Source organism: Scyliorhinus canicula, chromosome 3 (assembly GCF_902713615.1).
Source record: "Scyliorhinus canicula chromosome 3, sScyCan1.1, whole genome shotgun sequence".
NCBI classification, from domain to species: domain Eukaryota; kingdom Metazoa; phylum Chordata; class Chondrichthyes; order Carcharhiniformes; family Scyliorhinidae; genus Scyliorhinus; species Scyliorhinus canicula.
Genome location: NC_052148.1, coordinates 213,106,150 through 213,128,634, shown reverse-complemented (window position 1 = coordinate 213,128,634; position 22,485 = coordinate 213,106,150). Strand labels below are relative to the sequence as shown.

At 47.1% G+C, this 22,485-nt stretch overlaps 1 protein-coding gene across 5 annotated transcripts in view; it reads right to left on the bottom strand.

Annotated features, from left to right (window-relative positions):
- Positions 1-22,485, bottom strand: part of LOC119963275 (annexin A10-like) — a 108,142-nt gene that overhangs the window by 48,650 nt on the left and 37,007 nt on the right. For all 5 annotated transcript variants that reach the window (XR_005460069.1, XM_038792127.1, XM_038792128.1 and 2 more), the window contains 2 exons: positions 8,014-8,127; positions 2,418-2,508 (listed from right to left, as the gene is read on the bottom strand). Coding sequence is in view for 4 of the 5 variants with exons in the window: in XM_038792127.1 (XP_038648055.1) it covers positions 2,418-2,508; positions 8,014-8,127 (205 nt within the window). In the remaining variant the exon portion in view is untranslated. The remainder of the gene's footprint in view (positions 1-2,417; positions 2,509-8,013; positions 8,128-22,485) is intronic.

Genomic DNA, 22,485 nt, shown 5'->3' with positions numbered 1-22,485 from the left:
AAAATCTTCATAAAAACTCAATTAACTCACTCTCATTATTTGGTTTGGCATACACATAACTTGTTCAAGAGGGCATTAGATGATTAAGAATCCATAGAATCCCTACACTGCAAAAGGAGGCCATTTGGTCCATTGAGTCTGTGCCGACCCTCTGAAGGAGCACTAAGCCTAGGCCCACTCCCCCACCCTATTCCTGTGAACCCACCTAACCTGCACGTCTTTGGATTGTGTGAGGAAACCAGAGCGGCTGGGTGAAACTCACGCAGACATGGGGAGGACCTACAAATTCCACATAGACAGTCACCCAAGGCTGGAATCGAGCCTGGGTCCCTGACGCTGCAAGGCAGCAGTGCTAACCACTGTGCCACCGTGTCAAGCCATAAATATAAACAATGTGCAGGGGTACGAGTAAAAGGCAGGAGAATCGCACTAAGTTATGGTGCTCATTTGGAGAGCTGATGCTGATTTGATGGGACAGATGACATCCTTCAGCACCGTAACAATTCTGTGATTCTGTGTCACAACGTAACAGTAACTTTTGATTTCCTCTGAAGTGGCTGCAATGTGCTCAGTTGTGATGGTCATAACATTCAATAATAAGGAAAACATGGATGTCTCTATCAGCAATAACATGGGCATCATGTGAGAACAAGGCCTAGGTATTTTCAGCCGAGCTGATTTTCCCAAGTCCATCTCATTAACATCTGAGACTGTTTTTCACAGACAATTCATACAACAGCCTTACGTAGATATGCTCGTAGAATCAGAACAACATCAATTTGTATTTAAATATCATCTTTAAGGTAGTACAACATCCCCAAATGTTTACCATATCTTTCAGTAACCATCCCAGTGTGCTCCATCACCATCTCTGGGTAAATCCTGTAGGTAATGTAATAATATACATTGGCGCTGTATCACATGAAAGCTCATGAATTCAAGTCAATAGTCAGGAACCAGTCATCACAGTGCCAGGATATCACCACAGGAGTTTGTCAGATAACCATTTATCACTGAGCCTCCTTCAATAATATGGCAATGAATGTGCAGTTTGCTACTGATTCTGCTTTGTTCAATTCCAGTCACAACTCCTCTAATATTGAAACAGCTTAGTCATCGTTATTGGTTTGGGTTGACAATAATGGAGAAAGTCTGTGCTTTTCTGGATTGGCAGCACAGTAGCATTGTGGATAGCACAATTGCTTCACAGCTCCAGGGTCCCAGGTTTGATTCCGGCTTGGGTCGCTGTCTGTGCGAAGTCTGCACATCCTCCCCGTGTGTGCGTGGGTTTCCTCCGGGTGCTCCGGTTTTCTCCCACAGTCCAAAGATGTGCAGGTTAAGTGGATTGGCCATGATAAATTGCCATTAGTGTCCAAAATTGCCCTTAGTGTTGGGTGGGGTTACTGGGTTATGGGCATAGGGTGGAGGTGTTGACCTTGGGTAGGGTGCTCTTTCCAAGAGCCGGTGCAGACTCGATGGGCCGAATGGCCACCTTCTGTACTGTAAATTCTGTGATAATCTGTGATACAAGTGCCAGACAATACCACCTCCAACAACAAAAGCAAACAACCATTTCCCTATTTACTCCAGCATACAATGACCACTGAGTCCCCAACATCAATATAGTGAGGACACCACCCTTGGTCTTGCAATTTATAAAGTGCAATAATGCACTTTGTGAACAAACCTTTAATTGGTCTCTCCAATGTGCCCAAATACAGACTCTTAATGTAAATGTCCAACTGGACCTACCATATGAAACACCTTGGCTACATGAGTAGGCCATAATCTGGGCATTCTGTGACAAGTGATATGCCTTCTGGGCACTTAAATATCTTCTCCCAAGAATTAAGTCAAGTGTGTGATGGAACTTTCACCATTCATTTTTCTGGATGGCGATAGCCATAAGTTTAAAAAAAAACATCTCGGAGAAAGTTTGGATTTGGCTGGACTCAGTATCCATTCCCTCCATCACCAGTGCACTGTGCTGAGGTACGTATGATCTATAGAATTTTCTGCAGAAACTTATCCAACTTATTGAAGTATATCTTTCTATCCTGCATCCCTGAGTACTTAGAGGGGAAAGAGTTTCAATTTATTGGGAACATTGTCACTGCCGAAATCCCTTCCAAGAAATGGACCAGACTTGGACATGTATGGCTATTTCTTCATTGTTGTTAGGTCGGAATCCTGGAATTCCCTACCCAACAATACTGTGGGGATACCATCACAGTGAGGTCTGCAATTGTTCAAGCAGAACGCCCACAGCCACCTCTGAGGCAACTGAGGAGGCCTGGCTAGCGTTACATCTGATATAAAAAAAAACAAAATAGCATGGACCCTGAAGGGCATAGTTTCTGCATAGCTAAACTGAGAGGCAATATACAATTTGAATGTAATTTTAAAAATAGTATTACGCATCAAGTAGACTTCATTGATCGCGTTGATCTCATCATTTGTTCTTGAGGCAAGAATCTCAATTAAACAGTTTTCATCTGTGCCTATACCCTTAATTTAAGAGAACAAATAAAAACAGTTTAAAAAAATGATTGTCATAAACTCAATTAGATTAATCAGTTATTGAAACAAATACAATTTATAGCATGAAAAGATGAATACACTACCAAATATTATAATTTGTGTTAGTGGCGGTGAAAAAAATAGTTGTAATTTGCATCTTAACATCAGCGGTAGGTTCAAATGCAATTGATTAAGTGGGGCATAATGCCATAAATAATAATACTTTGAATATGTACATGCCATGTTTTGTTTTTCTCACCTTGCTTCCTGTTTGAGTCAAGAGAAAGATATTAGTCATTTACATCAGGGAGGATGCATGAGCAGATACATGAGCTGGTAAAGATGCCTTCAATTTTTTATGTTCTTTTATGTTCTGTTTCAAACCTATGACTTCAAAGCCACATGAGGTGTCAGTGTCAGTTTTATAATAATGCATGAAACAGATTTATCTTGTCTGTGGCTTGACTATTGCGAAATACTATTCTGTGTAGCATAATTTTCAATTCCAGACCCACACTAGAATTTCTTCGATCCCTCTGAAGTGATAAAACTGTAAAAATAAATGGTACACAGAGGACAGTTGAAGAAGAGTATACTTGCCCTTATCAGGGCAACTGAATGGGCAATAAATCTGTCCTTGTCACTGGCGTGATTTCATGGTTGTGTTGTAATTCACCGACTGACCACTAGGAGTCTCACTAGTATAGAAGTGAATGCTAGAGTCAGATGGCCCCTCAGACTGTCTGGAATAAACTGGAGAGAGGTTGCTTGTGCTTGATCTTACTGTTATTCATCTGTTGTTTCGTATATAGTTTACCCACAGTTAATGTTAGTAAATTGTTTATAGCTTTAGCTACAAGTTTTCTTGTAATATAAATCAGGCCATCCAACAAGAACATTACAGTCACCATCAGTTAAACCCTGAGGAAGGGCAGCACGGTGGCGCAGTGGGTTAGCACTGCGGCCTCACGGCGCTGAGGTCCCAGGTTCGATCCCGGCTCTGGGTCACTGTCCGTGTGGAGTTTGCACATTCTCCCCGTGTTTGCGTGGGTTTCGCCCCCACAACCCAAAAATGTGCAAGCTAGGTGGATTGGCCACTCTAAATTGCCCCTTAATTGGAAAAATGATTGGGTACACTAAATTTATTAAAAAAAAAAGTTAAACCCTGAGGATAGAATTAGGTCCAGCCATATACTGCAATGAATCAGAGAATTTACAGTGCAGAAGGAGGCCATTCGGCACACCGAGTCTGCACCGGCTCTTGGAAAGAGCACCCTACTTAAGGCCATGCCCCCACCCTATCACTGTAACCCAGTAACACCACCTCACCTTTTTTGGTCACTGAGGGCAATTTATCATGGCCAATCCACCTAACCTGCACATCTTTGGACTGTGGGAGGAAACCGGAGCACCCGGAGGAAACCCACGCAAACACAGGAGAACGTGGAGACTCTGCACAGACAGTGAACCAGGGGGGAATCGAACCTGGGACCTTGGCGCTGTGAAGCAACTGTGCTAACCACTATTCTACCATGCTGCCAATGGAGGTCTTCTGGTGAAGTGGGTAGCGCCCCTGCCTCTGAGTCAAAAGCTCAGAGTTTGAGTCCCACCCCAGGACTTGATGGCCATGGACGGTGTGTTCACAACATGGTCAAACAGGTTTTGTGTCAACCTGTAAATTCTTCCAACATGCCAATAGCTGGCATATGAGCAGGAGAGACTCCTGGTCAGTCATGTTTGTTCTGGAGTGGAGCCCCTCAAGTGATAGGCCTCTGACGACAGACTGGCGATCTGCTCTGGGAATGACAAAGTATGGGAACAGAAGACCTAGTAGTCTTAGCACACTATTAGGTGTGGGAAGAGAATTGGATTGTGAATTATATTGCAATACCACCACTTTCACCTTGATGCCAAGTTGTTTTGAGATCACATTAATAAGAAAGTGGTTGTGAGTCTAAAGAGTCAGGGATGATCTGAGTCCTAACTGCACTGAAGCACAGCAGCGTGAAATCACATCTATTAGGCAATCCTAATCCTTGGGGCTTTGCACCTGCAGCCAGTACAAAATTGCATTTCAGAAATACTTAGGTACTTTCATAGAACCCCTGGTTAAAAATTAACCAACCAGTGAGTGAGGCACTGTACATGCACAAAGCTCTCTTACAGTGAGTAGAATACGAGCGGGAGGAGAATAATAATCCATGTCCATGGTGTACAGCTTTCCAAGGTGCCCAAGCTCAAAAGCTTAATGTAGTATCCATAGCCTAACAATGCTAATATTCTTAATAAAGAGATAAATAGGGATTGTGATAGATGAGGGACTGCCAGGCATAGCAAATATTGGAAATTCAGATGGGTTGGAGTGCAGACCCATAGAAGAACCTGCATAATTTCAGGCAGGTTTGTTTACATATGCGCACTCTAATTTTGGCGAATTTGCAGCATTCCCGACACTGCAACAGTGACCAAATACTTCGATAGAACTTTGTTGGGTGTAAAGCACTTTGGGATTGCCTCAGGTGGTGAAAAGAACTACAGAGATGCAAGTTTCTCTTTACACAGGCGACTCAGTGTTTCAGGGCACAGATCAGGGAAATCTCCTATTAAATCCCAGGTGCATCTTACATTGATCGAGCACTGTCACTTTATGCTGGGGTTTTCCAGTACACTGAGTTTACATCTAATGTCCACTGGGACAAGTTTGTTCTGTGCCATGTGTTATATCTGTAGCAACAGGACGTTTGACAGTGCAATTTTTATCATTCTAATGTGTTAACATTATGAAGACTAACTCATTTATCTGAATACAGGATTGGCAAAACAATCATATTAGTGTATCAACATCTGCATAATTCTCCATTTCCCTGTTGGAAATCTAACAAATTACCTTGGATGATGTTGCCATTTTAAGATACAAATATTGTCTGAGATGGCCTCATACAATCAATGACAATCAACAAGTTGCTAATCTGATAATGAGAAGAAGACCGTTTAAACTCAATGTGACCTTGAACCTAATGGAATGAACCTGATGGAATTTTAAAAAATGATTTCAATGTTTTTCCACCTCCCAATTAGATCTTTTTGACATCATCTTGAAAATTTAATTAGTGGCATTGAATTAAATTCAGCAGAGCTGTCTGTCAAATTAGAATTCATTGCAGCATTGAGTCATGGAGCCAGGCTGAGATAGCAACCCTGCAACATAACACAACAACTAATAATGTGAAATAGCTTTTCAAATCACCGTTCAGCTGCTGCACACGGCTAGAATGCATGGTTATTTGCTGTTGTATAAGCGATAACTAATCATACATTTTCAATCCATACAGCACAGCAGATGGGCTCTGATTTTCTGCTGTAACCCTAGCATCCTGCCAGAGTTCAGTCTATTCCCTGCTCAAGAGAACAGGCTAGCAAATGCACTGTGGTAGTTGGTATTAGAGGTATTACGGTACCTAGGTTGAGGCTGCAAGATCATTGGCGTGGGAGGTACCTGAGACAGTAAGATCATTGGTGAAGCCTGCCTGCTGGTTCCGTCCAGTAAGGCGGAGTATAAGAGTCTGTGGGCGTGATTCTCCGCTGCCCAGGCCGGATGGGAGAATCGCGTGAGGGCCGCTCTGGCACCCCCCGCGATTCTCCCACCCCCCTCCCCAAATGGCGAGTCGCATTTTGCGACTCGCCGCTCGGAGAATCGCGGGTCGCCGTTTTTCACGGCGACCCGCGATTCTCCGGCCCGGATGGGCCGAGCGGCCTGCCGTTCCCGACCTGTTCACGCCGGCGGCAGCCACACCTGGTTGCTGCCGGCGTGAACATAGCGCGAAAGGTGAGTTTGGGGCCTGTGGGGGGCGGAGAGGGGATTGAGCATCATGGACGTGCTCGGGAGGGGACTGGCCCGCGATCGGTGCCCACCGATCGTCGGGCCGGCGTCTCCAAGAGACACACGCTTTCCCCTCCGCCACCCCGCAAGATCAAGCCGCCACGTCTTGCGGGGCAGCTGAGGGGAAGACGGTAACCGTGCATGCTCGGGTTGGAGCCGGCCAACCTGCGCATACGCGGCTGACGTCACGTAGGCGCCTCCGGCCGCGTCATTATCGGCGCACCGCCTTGACGCCAGGGTCAAGGCCCGGCGGCCTAGTTCTCTGCAACGCCTCTCCTAGCCCCCCGGGGGTGGGGGGGAATAGGGGGTGAGGAGCGGCCTCCGACGCCGTCGTGAAACACTCCGGGTTTCACGATGGCGTCGCCCGTTGTGGAGAATTCCACTCTGTGTCTCTCTAGCTGCTGCATTCTGTACCTGCGCTGCTGGGGGAAACGTCTAGTCCAATAAAGCCTTCAATTTCATCCAATCTCGCTTCTGGAGTCATTGATCGAACATCATGCACAAAGGTGGCCCAAGTCCGTTGAATTGCGCCCACACTATTTCAGTCTCTGATTTATAATTTCCCATCTCTCACAGGCAAGCCTGTGCTTTCTTGATTGGACTCAATGATTTAAAGTTGAAGTGAGGGTCTTGGAAAGCAAAGGATTCATAACAGGCTGCAAGGTTTTTTGTAGACAAATATCGAGGGGGTTTGTTTTCAGGTGAACATTGAAACGGGAACAGATTAAATACATTGGCTGGCTGCCTGATGACTTGCAGCAAGTCTCAGGGTCTGGTTCTCAGATTGGCTGAAGACTGATAGTACTGATGGATTTGTTTGTTCCTGGGGTAATAAGGGTGCAGTCCCTGAAACCCATCTCAATCACATGAATGCTCAGTTAACACTCTGTGGCCCATTGAATTTTAGATGGTGGTAATTGAATTTTGATCTTCTCTTTTGTCTTGTATGAAACATGGAGACAGAAAGTCTGGAAATGCCATTGTCTTTCGGTTGTAAGGTTGCAGACCCTGAAACCAGCCTCGATCACATGAGTGGTTGGTTAACACTTCTGTGGCCCACAACATCCATTTTGGATGGGAGAGGCCATTGATTGACAATGGGAAATTGTCATTGACATTGTCATTGACAACGACATTGACAACGGCCATTGATTTTTGATCTTCTCTTTTGTCTGGTATGAAACGTGGAGACAGGCAATCTGGAAACTCCATAGTTTTTCGGAGTGGCCCACCCTTAAACAATGAGATGTGTGAATTCTACAAATTGTGAAGTATCCTCACCTACATTTATATTTAATTAGATATTCACCAGAATTGTCTCAGAGAGTAAAAAACATTTAACAAGCAAGTGCAATAGGAAAATACTTAAAGGATATAAATGTTCTTATTATTGAAAAAGTTTGTTGTTGCGAATATTGCCATTAAAAACAAAGATAGTTCTGTTAGTCTATGTGATCGTGCTACTAGTCTGCCTTCTAACTGACTGGTCCAATGAACACCCATTCCATCATAACTATGATGCTAAATAAATAATTAGTTTTTAGGATGGATCATAAAACAACAATCTTCCCATGTTTCCATTTCATGAAAATGTAACAGTGTTTATACTGTACCTTCATGGCATTTCTTAGTTGATAAGCATCAAAGAAGGCTAGTGGGTACATCAGACCTACTATTACTTCTTGGAAATGGTTAGACAATTTCTCCTTAAGGTCGGTGACCAGATCCTGTATTTGAAAGAAGATATGTTAATTTGGGAACAACATGCAGTTACACCTTAATCTGTTAATAACCTGCTGCCAATTCTTCGTTAGTGAAAGAATCTGTCTGCTAACGTACTTTATAACGTGTGTTCAAGAAAAATTCAGCAAACCTTAAATTGCACTTTGAAATTAATCAATGCAATGCAATTAATAACACTAAGATTAATATGACATTACACTAAAGAAACTGCAGAGATTTAACATTTTTGCTATGTGCGCTGACAACACCCAGTTTTACTTCACCACCACCTTTCTTGACACATCACTGCCTCTAGGTTATCTGGCATCCACCACTGGTTGTACAGAAAAGTCTTCCAACTCAATATTGGAAGGACCAAAACCATTGTTCTCAGTTCCTGTCATAACTCTGTTCTCTAGCCATCAACTCTTATCAACTCTATCCCTTTCTCTGGCAAATATCTGAAGCTGAACTAGGCATAATTGACCCCTAAATAAGCTTTTGACCATATATCTGTGCTAACACTAATACCACCTGCTTCCACCTCAATAAGATTGCCTGGCACTGTTCCTGCCTGAGATCATTTGATGCTGAAACTATCATCCATGCCTTTGTTACCTCTGGTCTTGAATATCTCATTCCTCTCCCATCAGCCTCCCACATTCTACCCTCTGCAAGAAGTCATCCAAAACTCTCTGCCTATGTCCTAACTTGCATCAAGTCCCATTCACTCATCACTTCATCTGTTTTGAGAACTGCACTGGTTTCTGGTCAAGCAAAGTCATGAATTTAATCTTTACTTTTATATCTCTCCATGGCCTCACCCCTTATTATCTCCAAATTACCTGGCTCTCCTTTAATTCTAACCTCTTTTAAAAACCCAAACTTTATTTAAACCAGTGATGGTAGCTGTCAAGCCCTAAACACTGGATTTCGCTCCATCATTCCTATTGCCTTTAAATGCTCGACTAGGGGCTTTTCACAGTAACTTCATTGAAGCCTACTTGTGACAATAAGCGATTTTCATTTCATTTCCTTAAAACCTGTATCTTTTATCAAGCTTTCAGTCTGTTGCTGCAATGTTTCCTTATGCAGCTTGTTGTCAGTGTTTGCTTTGTAATACTTTGGTGAAGCACTTGCGATGTTTTATTGTGTTAAAAGACACCCTGAAGTTGTTGTTATAAATACAAAGATGTTACTGCAATTACGGTTGTCTGCTATTTTTATCCTGGGGTGCTGATTCACAGTGGCAAGGTGGCACAGTGGTTAGCACTGCCGCCTCACAGCGCCAGTCATGCAGGTTCAATTCCAGCTTCGGGTGACTGTCTGTGTTGAGTTTGCGCTTTCTCCCCGTGTCTGTGTGGGTTTCCTCTGGGTGATCTGGTTTCCTCCCACAACCCAAAGATGTGCAAGTTAGGTGTGTAGTAGGGAAAATGGAGAATCTGAGGTACACATGGGACAGCAGGGAAGGGAATGCCTGGACAGGGTTAACCTGACTATCTCCAAAACTCAAAATGTGGACAAACATAAATTAGCATACTACACGCTGGCGTATCTGAGGTAATACATTTCCTAGCCTTAGCAATAGGGATGATTGTCTGATTGTCTAAAGGACGTTCCTTCGTATTGCAAAGCAGATGGACAAGGTGTGTTCAATGAACTATTAGAAGTGAACTATGTCAGACAATGTATCCACGTCATCTAATCTGGAGAATGCCTGTAACCTAATCAAACTGCCGGTATCGATAATCAGTTGTGTTATAGTACTTTGAGTCACTTTGTATTCCTTTGGATCAGTCTGTACCATCCAAACAATATAAGATGTGAAAACAAGCTTTGTGGGGGCAGAGCGACTTGGACTAAACTGCAGTTACAGCGGCCAAGTTTAGTTCTCCCGTATGCATGTGGCATTAAAAGACATTTTGTTAAAGTTTCATTCGGTCTGAAGAACTCGACTCATTTAACTCCGCTAACAGGTGGATTGGCCATGATAAATTGCCCTTGCTGTCCAAAGATGTGCAGGTTAGGTGGGGTTATGAGGTTGCAGGGATAGGGCGGGGGAGTGGGCCTAGATAGGGTGCCCTTTCAGAGGGTTGGTGTAGACTTGATGGGCTGAATGGCCTCCTTCTGCACTGTAGGAATTCTATTCTATTAAGGAAAAACATGGTGACATCCAAAAAACAATGTCACCTGATTAAGTCTGAACTGGTACAAGCAAGATGACCTCCAAGAGGTTCTACCTTGTACTTGGAACTGGATGACTAATATCAGCTGGAAAGGCACTTTCTAAGCATGACTTTTGTTTCATCAGACAAATTCTGACGGCGCATATGCTGATATTATTGAAGGAGCTTACCCATCAGCATTTCTCAATTGGTAGAAATAGACTTGAGTCAAAGACTGACAAATAGTGCTCCAATTTAACATCTGTGTTTGGAGTTCTGTCTCTTCCCACTCCATAGTGATGGAAGTGGGCAGTGTAATCAGAGCTGCATTAGGAGACACCGTGTAAAGACAATATTAGCTCCAGCAGAACAGTTGATCCCCGTCAGATCAGCTGACAGCAACTTCTGATGCATTCTATTATATGACATACGATGAAAAGTGAACCTGATAGTAGCGCAACTTCTTTCAGAAATCTACAAAACTGCCCTAGGAATAGAACATTATAATCAACTCTACTCTTTCCCATTTCTCTCTGCTCCACAATTTGTCATTTCTCCACACATTGAAAGGTCAGAATATGGAATGTAAGCTTGCTACTACTTTGCTGATATATCTTTAATGAATGTTGCAAAAAAAAAACTTAAGCTCTATGTGAGCTTCAATTTATTTAAAATGATGAATATTTGATAACATGACTCTATACAGCAGACAGATGGAAAAAGTGCTAGAATTTAAATTTTTGCTTTATATTTCCTATAGTCAGCCTGACTCAGTTTCGCGGCCTCATCTCTGAATGTTGTGCATTAAATTATATTACCAGCGTCTGAGTTGATAAGTGCTGGCCTTGTCTCCAACACTCACGTGAAAGAATGAAATTAATTGTTGATTGGCACTGCAATGGAGTACTGAGAGAGGGGCTGCATTATTGGAAAAGCTGTATTTTGGATGCGATGAGGCTCCATCTACCTGATTCGATTGTTCAGATAGGTGGAAATTATCCCATGATAATTATCTGAAACAAAAATCTTCAGGTTTTTTGGTATCCTGGCTAACATTAGTCCTTCAGCTAATACGAAAAACAGGAAGAACTTTGCTGATAGGGATTGGCAGCAGTATTTGTCGCTGAAGAATAATATAAATCTAGCCTCAGTAATGGTGACCATGAAGCTGCCATCGATTGTTGTAGAAACCCATCTGCTTCACTAATGTCCTTGAGGGAAGGAAATCTGCCATCCTTATCCGATCTGGCCGCCAAGTGACTTCAGACCCACAGCAATGTGGTTGACTCGTAACTGCCACTTGAAATGTTCAAGGGCAAGTAGGGATGGGTAATAAATGATGGCTTGGCCAGCGGAGCTAACATCACACAAAAGAAAAAATAAAAAAAATAACTGTTGATTCACAAACTATTTATTAGTTTTGTGGAATTTTATATGAATTAACGTATATTGGGCGTCAATCCCGCCCCCGCCGAGTCCCGAATTCTCCGCCACCCGGGAATCGGCGGGGGCGGGAATCGCGCCGGTGGGCGGGCCCCCGTGGCGATTCTCCGGCCCGCGATGGGCCAAATTCCCGCCACTGACAGGCCTTTCCCGCCGGCGGGAATCAAAGCATGTCTGGTGCCGGCGGGATTGGCGGCGCGGGCGGGTGCCGGGGTCCTGGGGGGGTCCAAAGGCTTAAAATTTGCAAATTCAGAACACAGTTCAACCTGTTTGGGAGCTAGTCACTAATCACCAGCTGCCCCCTCACTGAGTCACTAATCACCAGCTGCCTCCTCACTGAGTCACTAATCACCAGCTGCCCCCTCACTGAGTCACTAATCACCAGCTGCCCCCTCACTGAGTCACTAATCACCAGCTGCCCCCTCACTGAGTCACTAATCACCAGCTGCCTCCTCACTGAGTCACTAATCACCAGCTGCCCCCTCACTGAGTCACTAATCACCAGCTATCCCCTCACTGAGTCACTAATCACCAGCTATCCCCTCACTGAGTCACTAATCACCAGCTATCCCCTCACTGAGTCACTAATCACCAGCTACCCCCTCACTGAGTCACTAATCACCAGCTGCCTCCTCACTGAGTCACTAATCACCAACTGCCCCCTCACTGAGTCACTAATCACCAGCTATCCCCTCACTGAGTCACTAATCACCAGCTGACTCCTCACTGAATCACTAATCACCAGCTGCCCCCTCACTGAGTCACTAGTCACCAGCTACCCCCTCACTGAGTCACTAATCACAGAACTACCCCCTCACTGAGTCACTAATCACCAGCTGCCCCCTCACTGAGTCACTAATCACAGAACTACCCCCTCACTGAGTCACTAATCACCAGCTATCCCCTCACTGAGTCACTAATTACCAGCTGACTCCTCACTGAGTCACTAATCACCAGCTATCCCCTCACTGAGTCACTAATCACCAGCTGCCCCCTCACTGAGTCACTAGTCACCAGCTACCCCCTCACTGAGTCACTAATCACAGAACTACCCCCTCACTGAGTCACTAATCACCAGCTGCCCCCTCACTGAGTCACTAATCACAGAACTACCCCCTCACTGAGTCACTAATCACCCGCTACCCCCTCACTGAGTCACTAATCACCAGCTATCCCCTCACTGAGTCACTAATTACCAGCTGACTCCTCACTGAGTCACTAATCACCAGCTGCCCCTTCACTGAGTCACTAATCACCAGCTGTCCCCTCACTGAGTCACTAATCACCAGCTGCCCCCTCACTGAGGCAATCTGGAGGTAAGTGTAGAGAGGGTATACCCTTCAGAGTGCAAGGTGCCAGGTTGGCACTGCCACAGTGTGGGGCCTGAAGGGGAGGCATTGGGGGGTTATAATAGGGGTGGGCCTAAGGGGAGAGGGGCCTTGCCAGCAATCCCAGGGGGGCTACAACAGCAATCTGTGAGGAGCGGGATCTGTAGGAGAGATTAAGCCCAGCCCTCTCAGGTCTGGTGAAAACCCTGATCCTCTTTAAAAAAAATTCTATGTACCATGAAATTGCAGGAACACTGCAGGACATTGGCCATTTACTCTAATAAATGTTTAATATTAAAGGTAACACCTTATATACTAGTCAGTGGTCTAAATATTGAACATGATGGGCGGGACTCTCTCACCCCAGGGCCAGGCCGGAGAATTGCTGTGACCGTCGTGAATCGCGCCACACATCCCGACACGGGGATACGATTCTCTGGAGAGCGGAGAATCGGCGCCTAAGTCGCCGGCGTGGTTGGTGCAGTGCTGGTCAGGGGCCGCTCTACGCTCCCCCCCCCCCCCCCCCCCCCCCCCCCCGGCGATTCTCTGCCTGGGATGGGCCATGTGGCCGTACAAAAAAATCCGAGTCCCGCTGGCGCCATTCTAATCTGCTCTCAGCCGGCGGGATCTCGGCGTGGAAGGGTCCGGGGGCGGCCTGTGGGGGGTGGGGGGGATCGACCCCAGGGGGGCCTCCGTTGTGGCCTGGCCCGCGATCGGGCCCCACCAATCGGCGGGCCAGCCTCTTGCGCTGGGGGCCTCCTTTCTTCCGCGCCGGCCCCTGGACCCCTACGCCATGTTGCGGCAGGGCCGCAGCGAAGAAGGGAGCCACTGCGCCTGCACGCGTTGGCGCCAGTGCCACTGAGCATGCTCGGACCCCGCAGCGCCCAGTTGACGCCGGGAGCAGCAGCTGGAGCGGCGTGGGCTGCTCCAGTGCTGTGCTGTCTCCTGTTTTGAGTTTTTTAAAAAAATTAAAATTATTTGTTTTCCTGTTAGCTTCCCAATGTTAGGTTCTTGTGGCATACAGCAATCTTTGAGTGAGGTAATGGGTAACAATGTATTGCTAGGTTCCTCTGCACTCCTATATACTTGTGAGCCTTGGACAACTTAAAGCAAGATCCAAAGCCATGGAGATGTACCACTTTGCAAGATCTTCCAAATCCACTGGCAAGAAAAGCAGTCCAAAAGCAGAACCCTCTCCCAAGACAACTTGTCCAGCATCAGGTAACACACAAAACCAACTTTGCTGGATAGGACTTGTCGCTCATATACCTGACACCAGACTCAAAATATGTCCTCAAAATAGCCCTGAAGAGGTCAAACAGACTTGACTCATGGGAGACCCTACCTTGTGACCAACCAAAATGTGGAAGGCTGACTCAGAAAGGCACTGAGCACATCAAGAGACTTTGTTGGGAATGTGTGGAGGTGAAGATGACGTGTCGGAAAGAGCGCACAAACTGCCAAACAACCCATCTGCCCAACCCTTCAAGTGTCACCAGCCCTGCATGTGGCAGAGTCTGCAGATCACACCTTGGATTTATCAGCCATCTCGGAACCCAGTGAACCAGAGTGGAAACAAGTTATCCTCAATCCCTAACAATAATAGAACGTTCCCCAGTGTCCTTGTTCAAACAAACAATTTATCGTGACCCAAGTTTGATATCTCATGCTGTTCATGGTGATCTTTGACTTGCTCTTGAAAAGGAAATTAAGTCACTTACAAACTATAGTGTCAGGAAGTCTGAACAATATTTTGGTTTGAGGCTCAGGTGAGTGCCTTAGTTAAATGGCACATGCCCCCCAGCAGGTCACCGATTGTGTGAGATGTAAAAATGGCCAGGACATTATCCAGCTTCCATGATGAGTCAGAAGCTGCTTGGGTTTGGAAGGGTGGGAGAACCCTGTAGAGTGGGGGAGGGATAAGGGCGCAGGGGGCGTGGGCACGTCAGTGGCCCACAGCATTTTTGTGAGTAGCAGTGTTTCTTGAGCAGGCCTGTAAGGACTGCTGGTTAGTGTTGTACGGTGTTGGATACCATTCAGCGGGTCTTATTTTTCTAGAAATTTTTCTAGTCTTGCGTAGATGATGTCTATGTATTTATTAACTACAAGAACTCTGCATATATACAGTCTAGAGTTTAAGTTCAGAGCTGTCTCCGTGCTTGCTTGTGTAAAGGCCTCTGTCCAACACTAGATTGACCTCAAGGTGAGGGTCATGTGTTCTCTTCTGTGTGGGCGGCATTTGGGCGGCACTGCACTCAGTCCCACATTACCCTATATGGGCCAGATTCTTATACTACAGTTAGGCCACTTAATGCTTAGTAAAAATAGACAAAGCATGCACGGTGTACTTTCAAGTTATTTGTCAGCACAAATTCTAAACTGAGTCCTACAGGGTCCGAATTTCCATGTTTAAGAGTCTCCTGCCAGGCAAGCATGTTGCTTTAGCATTTGCAGGCTCACATGAAAATTACATTTTCTTGGGGATCAATGTCTTGGCCAAAGAACCCCTTACCTCATTGCCACATTTTCAAGTGTCAGACGTCCATTTTTCAGGGCGGTGGCGGGGTGGGGGGCGGAATTGGAGTTCACAATATTAAATTCTTGGGTGCAGATTTCAGTCTTACCACTAGGTGGCACAGCATGTCAGGAAATCGACCCGGTTCTCTCAGATTGCCTCTGCCATAATTAATGTAACCATAATGACTCAGCAACTACACATTCCTGCCCCCTGCCTCCAGCTCTGCAGTCTGCCTCTATTTGTCAATGTGAGGTATGGTAACATAGCTAATCGTTTCTTTATCACCTCTGTCAATATGCTTAGTTCCAAGTTGATCCTGGAACCCATTGGGACTGGTGCACCACCATTGCATGAAACCTTTGAACTGTTCCAATATGTTTTGTTAAATGCAAAAATAAATCCGTAGCTGGAAGGAAAGTGTCCGGCTTTTAATTGCAATTTAAAATCCTGTGAGCTTGTTGCGGCACAAAGGTACATAAAGGGAACAAAATTCTTTATGTCTTACTTTCACTGCAAAAGGAGTAAAACCATAGCAATTCTATTCCGCAGTCATTCTGTAAACTGTTATAATACTATGCTCAGCACGTTTGGTTGAAATGTTTAGCACTTAAGCAGCATATTTCTTCCCTTCGTGGAGCAACACTTGTTTGTCAAAAAAGAAATGTAAGTTCTTATTCCTCAAAGAAAAAAAGTCAGCCAATATTTGTTACAGGATACAATTAATACCTGATAAACGGAACAAATCTCTAATGCAATTACATCACTTCTGTAATGACATGACCAGAACTGCACACAGTGCTCAAGTTGCTATTCAATGAATGATTCATACAGTTCCAGCATAACCTCCCTGCTTTCATATTCTATACCTCGACTAATAAAAGAATGGGTTCCATGGGCTGGATTCCCTGATCCCTGACGTCAAAGTCACGTTTGGCGATGGGGCGGAGAATCCCTGATGACGCCGAAATTGGGGGCAGCGCCGCTTTCGCGATGTTTCCCCCCCTGAAAAGTGCTGTAATCTAGGTGTACGCCGCAAGCCGTATCCACGGCCTCAGGCCATTCCGACGCCCGCTCTGCCTCCGAAAGGCCGAGTTCCTGACGGCGTGAGACACGTGTAGCCTCACCCGCTGGGAATACAGCGTGGCAGCTGCGGACTCAGCCCAGCACTGCCACAGTCGGGGGAGGGCTGATCTGCAGGCAGGGGAGGTACTATTCGGGGTTGGGGGCACTGTGGGGGATGGTCCGGGGTGCACGAGCTGGCCGAAGTGAGGGTCTATTTTTGCGGGCCGGGCCCACGAGCGGCATCCACCATGAAGCACGGTGCGGCCGCTGCAGGCCTCCGCCATGCACATGCGCGGACCCGGCAATGCTCTGGGCCGTATGGGCAGCTAGAGCTGGGAGCTCTGCGCTGCCTGGCTGCGAGCATCCCCTGGAGCAGGGTAAAACACCACTGTTTTAATGCCAGCGTGGGGACTTAGTCTCCCAAATGGAGAATCCAGCCCCATATGTTTTTTGCCAAAGGCCCAAGGTGAAGCACTTTGGGAGTGATTTTCAGCCTGCGATAGCTGTCAGCAGGAACGGTAATGCGGACTCAAATACAGCAAGAATCGGGAAATGTGATTCTCACCATCGAGGTTGCGTTTTTCGATTTTGCAGGTCCCTTGTCAGTGATTTAATGAGAATCTCGCAATGGATGATCAGGGATGTAATTTAAATGCATTAGCACCTTATCAGCGATCCCTCCCACCGTGACTTCCTTCCTTACTGAATATTTATCGGGTGCCAATATGATGTTTCGCCGGTGCGAATTACAACAGCTGTATGAAAGCAAGAACCCGGAGATGAGTTCTCAGGTCATCATCACCCTCCAGGTTGCATTCTGGAGCGGGGGACTGATGAGGATGCGGGGGTCCCAGGTAAGTGCAACTCGGGGCCAGGTGGTGGGTGGGGTTCAATCTCAGCAGCTTGAGGGGTGGGGTCTCTTGCAGGCCTCAGCAGCCCTTCATGGCTGTGACTCTCTAGGGTAAAGGGGCCCGGAGTTGGTTTGCAAGCAGTGCTTCCTGTGTCCCCCTTGCTGGGCTTGTGGTGATATCACCGCTGAGGGATTGCCCTAGAGTGGCAGCTGGAAAGTGAATGGGAGTAGGTGAATTCACTTGGGTCAGCATAGGGAACAATTGTGAGGTCTCTGGGTGGGGTCCTGTGAGATGCCAAGTTGCATGAGCAGAATAGAGGACTCTGACAAGCGATAGCTGTGAGCTTCATAAGGGTTCACGACCTTCACACAGAGGGAGGACATGTGCAGCCAGAATGAACCCCCTGACTCAGGATGAACTTTGAAGCTTGAGGGCAAGAGCTGTCTGGGAGTTTAAGGCCATTGGTTATGGAGGCTAGGCTGTTCAAGATGCAAGGCTTGTTTAATCCGAGGCAGCACAGGTGAGCGTACCCTTGTTTACACAGAATTTCACATTGACCCCATGCCCAGAAACCCCTCTCAGCTGCCGGAGAGCGGGGGAATGAAAGTGCCAACTCAGGATGAAATTGACTTCAAATTGCAGTCTTCATCTGTATCAGATGTGCCTTGCCTACCACAGGGGGAAGCCAGTTGCCCAATCAGCTCCCTGACACTTCCTTGATGAGACAATCATGCCAATTTAGTCAGCATTGCAATGCATGAGTGTGATCAATTGTTAATTCTTTCACTTCAGCCTAATGCCTCTGATCTACAGGCACCCAGTGTGAAGAGATGCTGGGAAGGAGGAGGACCCCCCTCATGAACCTGCTCCTGCACCTGGCCAAACTTCCCATCAACAGGTCCAGGCAGTAGGTGATTGAGGGGGTCGTCTGACCTGACTATCTGCCCGTCTACCACGGTTACATTCGCCTCCGGGTGTCTCTAGAGAGAGAGATGCGGTGCCCACTGGCATCCTCGAGACCTTCCGTTTCTGTTGGGCTCCGCTGGGGCTGGGGTGCCTTATTGACTTTTTGTCCCTTTTATTTGTTATTTGATTTAGTTTACTTGGTTATTTATGTTGATCAAAATAGTTGGAAGCCAAGACTCAATTGGCAGCTCACGCAGCGGTAGATGTCCAGCTCGTGGCAGTGCCACCCATGACCTTAATACAATTGTGCTTGGACCCTGATGGCACTTGTGGTCTTGAGGCAGCGCAGATTAGTGTACCCCTATTTGCACGGAATTTCACATTGACCCCCAGCCCAGAAACCCTTCTCGGGAGCTGTAGTCCCACAATCCTAGCCATGACATGGTAATGTCCTCTGTGCCCTTTCACACTGCATGGAGGGGTTTTCTGGATGGTCTGCCGCTGCAAACCCTTTACTTCCTTGTCCTTGCCCGTTGCCCGGACATGTCTTGGCGCCTTGTTGCCGTCCGGCAGCCAAGTTCCCCACTGGAGGCCCCTCTATGGATGAGTCCTCGCCCTTAAACCTGGGACCAGGCATGGGGGTGTTGCACCCTTCAGTCCCCCACAACCGAAGACTGCATCGGTTCATGGATTCCCAAGATGCCTGCCTGTTTTGTGGCCTTGTGGAACTTGTGGACCATGCATCTGTAAGTTGCTTTAGGCTGCACCCCTTTTTCGTTTTTTGAAAAACCTTTTGTTACAGTTTTGTTTGCACTTCAGCCCCACGCCCCTGATCGATGGGCACCTGGTGTCCAACCCGACTGTCTGCCCCTCCACCGCAGCTACATTCGCTGTGGGTGCCCCTAGAGAGGGAGCTTGCAGTGTCCCTGGGCATGATCGAGGCCTGCCGTGCCCGCTGTGCACCACAGGGACTGGGGTGCTTTATTGAGCCTTTTGATCACATTTAAGTCTGATGTTTTAAGATTATTTGTCATTTGATTTTGCTCAGGCCAATACCTCTTCAAGGGGCTGCCCCTTTTAATTTGTCCCTCAGTTTATTTAATTTAGTCTACCTGGTTTAATCAAAATAGTTGGACGCACAGTCCCCAAGCATTAAACTCAAAGCCTAATGCTGACATCTCCATAACAGAGAGGTGACACAGATTGGCCTCCAATGCAAGGTGTTCTAGTGAAAGCACTCATCAGTCACCCCATTCAGGAGATGATAGGTGACAAGGTCTCGTTCCCCCATGAGTTTTCATTGCAGGACCATTGAATGTATTCAACTGCTCTCACTCCTTACCCTTGAGAGAGCCATGCGGCCTGCTGACACTCAAGGGTCGTAGCACTTTATTCAGGTGGAGCTGAGAGGGGCAACTGTGGGGAATTGGTTATTGTGTGACATGGGAGGGAATGAAGCTCATTGAGAAGGCGCCCACATATAGAAATGTACTGGGCGGATGTCCAGATCCTGAGAGGGCTGTGGTATTGTCAGGACTCCTCGTTATTCACATTGATGTTCTCATTCTTTCAGTTTTTGGTTTGGGAGAATGATGCAGCCAGTTGAACGGGCAATTCTATTGATTGCAATCGAGCAGCTGCACTGACATCGACGTGCCAGGACCAGCTCCCTACGGGGGGAGGGGGGGGGGGGGGGGGGGAGGCGGGGCCCGTTGATCTTCTGGGAACAAGGCAACAGATGGTGGAACTTCGGAGGAGACACAATGGGCACTGGTGTACCACCATCACAACCTCCAAACTCAGATCGGCCGACTTGAAAGTGAACCGTCGGAAAGCAACGGGTCCTGACGGAGTCCCTGGTCATGCACTCAGATCCTGCGCGTGCCAATTGTTGGGTGTGTTTGTGGACATCTTCAACCTCTCCCTACTCTGCTCCGAAGTTCCCTCCTGTTTCAAGAAGACCACCATCATACCGGTACCAAAGACGAACTAGGCAACATGCCTCAGTGACTACCGTCTGGTGGCCTTGATACTATTGTTATGACGTACTTCGAGAGGTTGGTCATGAGACACATCAACTCTTTATTCTCAGATTGCCTTGATTCACTGCAATTCACATACTGCCACAACCGATCCACAGCAGATGCTATCTCCCTGGTCCTACACTTAGGGGCTGATTTAGCACAGGGCTAAATCGCTGGCTTAGAGAGCCGACCAAGGCAGGCCAGCAGCACGGTTCAATTCCCGTATCAGCCTCCCCGAACAGGCGCCGGAATGTGGCGACTAGGGGCTTTTCACAGTAACTTCATTTGAAGCCTACTTGTAACAATAAGCAATTTTCATTTAATTTCATTTCATTTCAACCCTGGAGCATCTTGACAACATGGACTCCTACGGCAGAATCCTATTTACTGACTACAGCTCTGCCTTCAACATCATAATCCCAGCAAAGCTCATATCAAAACTCCAAAATTAGGACTTGGCTCCTCCCTCTGCAGCTGGATCCTCGACTTTCTGACCCATAGACCACAATCAGTAAGGATAAACAACAATACCTCCTCCATGGTAGTCCTCAATATCGGGGCCACGCAAGACTGCGTAATTAGCCTCTTACACACTCCTATACACACATGACTGCCTGGCAAAATTTGGCTCCAACTCAATCTACATGTTGCTGATGACACAACCATAGCGGGTCAGATCTCGAACAACGATAAGTCAGAGACCAGGAGGGAGATTGAGAACCTAGTGGTGTGGTGTAATGACGACAATCTCTCCCACACCGTCAGCAAAACTAAGAAACTGGTCGTTGACTTCAGGGAACAAAATAATGTACACTTCCCTGTCAGCATCAATGGTGCCAAGGTGGAGATGGTTGGCAGCTTCAAATTCCTAGTTGTGCACATCACCAACAATCTGTCCTGGTCCACCCACGTCAGCGCTACCACCAAGAAAGCGCAATAGCGCTTATACTTCCTCATGAAACTAAGGAAATTTGGCATGTCCACATTGACTTTTTACAGATTCACCATAGAAAGCATCCTATTTGGCTGCATCACAGCTTGCTATGGCAACTGTTTGGCCCAAGACATAAGATACTACAGAGAGTTGTGAACACAGCCCAGTCCATCATGCAAACCTGCATCCCTTCCACTGACTCTGTCTACACCTGCTGTGTTGGGAAAGCGGGCAGCATAATCAAAGACCCTTCCCACCCGGGTTATTCTCTCTTCCAACCTCTTCCATTAGGCAGGAAATACAAAAGTCTGAGAAAATGCACTAATCGATTCAAAAACAGCTTCTGTCCCGCTGTTACCAGATTCATGAATGACCCCCTTATGGACCGAACCGATCTTTCCATGCACCTTCTCTACTGAGTAGTACAATACTCTGTATGCTTCACCCGATGTCTATGTATATCTATGTACATTGTGTATTTATCGTATGTCCTATGTTTTTTATGTTTGGAACAATCTGACTGTAGTGTACGCAGAACAATACTTTTACCTGTCCCTCGGTATACGTCACAATAAACCCAAATCCAAATCCAATAAAACTTCCTGAGCGGGATTCTCCAATCCCCCGGAGAATTCCCAGAGGTGGCGTGAATCCCACCCTGCCGCCCTGATGTCGGCTACCGTATTTTCCAGCGTTGTTTTTCGGGCGGGGGCGGGATTCACGCCACGCCAGTTGGGAGCCGTTGACAGCGCCCCCCCCCCCCCCCCGGCAATTCTCCGGGCCCCGATGGGCCGAGCGGCCGTCCATTTTTGGCCAGTCCCGCCGGTGTGGGTTAAGCATTGGCCCACACTGTGGGACCTGGCAGGTAAGTCGGCAGGGGCGGTCCTCAGGAGGTGGGGGGGTGCGTGGAGGGATCTGACCCCGGGGGGGGGGGGGGGGGGGGTGGTGGTGGGGGGGGGGGGTCCCACCACGGTAGCCTGGCCCGCGATGAGGGCCCACCGATCTGCAGTTCGCCTGTTCCGTGGAGTCACTTCTTCCTTCCGCCAAAATGCAACGGCTGGTCTGCGCATGTGCGGAACCACGCCGGCTGTTCCGCGTATGCGCAAGATCATGCCGGCCCTTCAGCGCATGC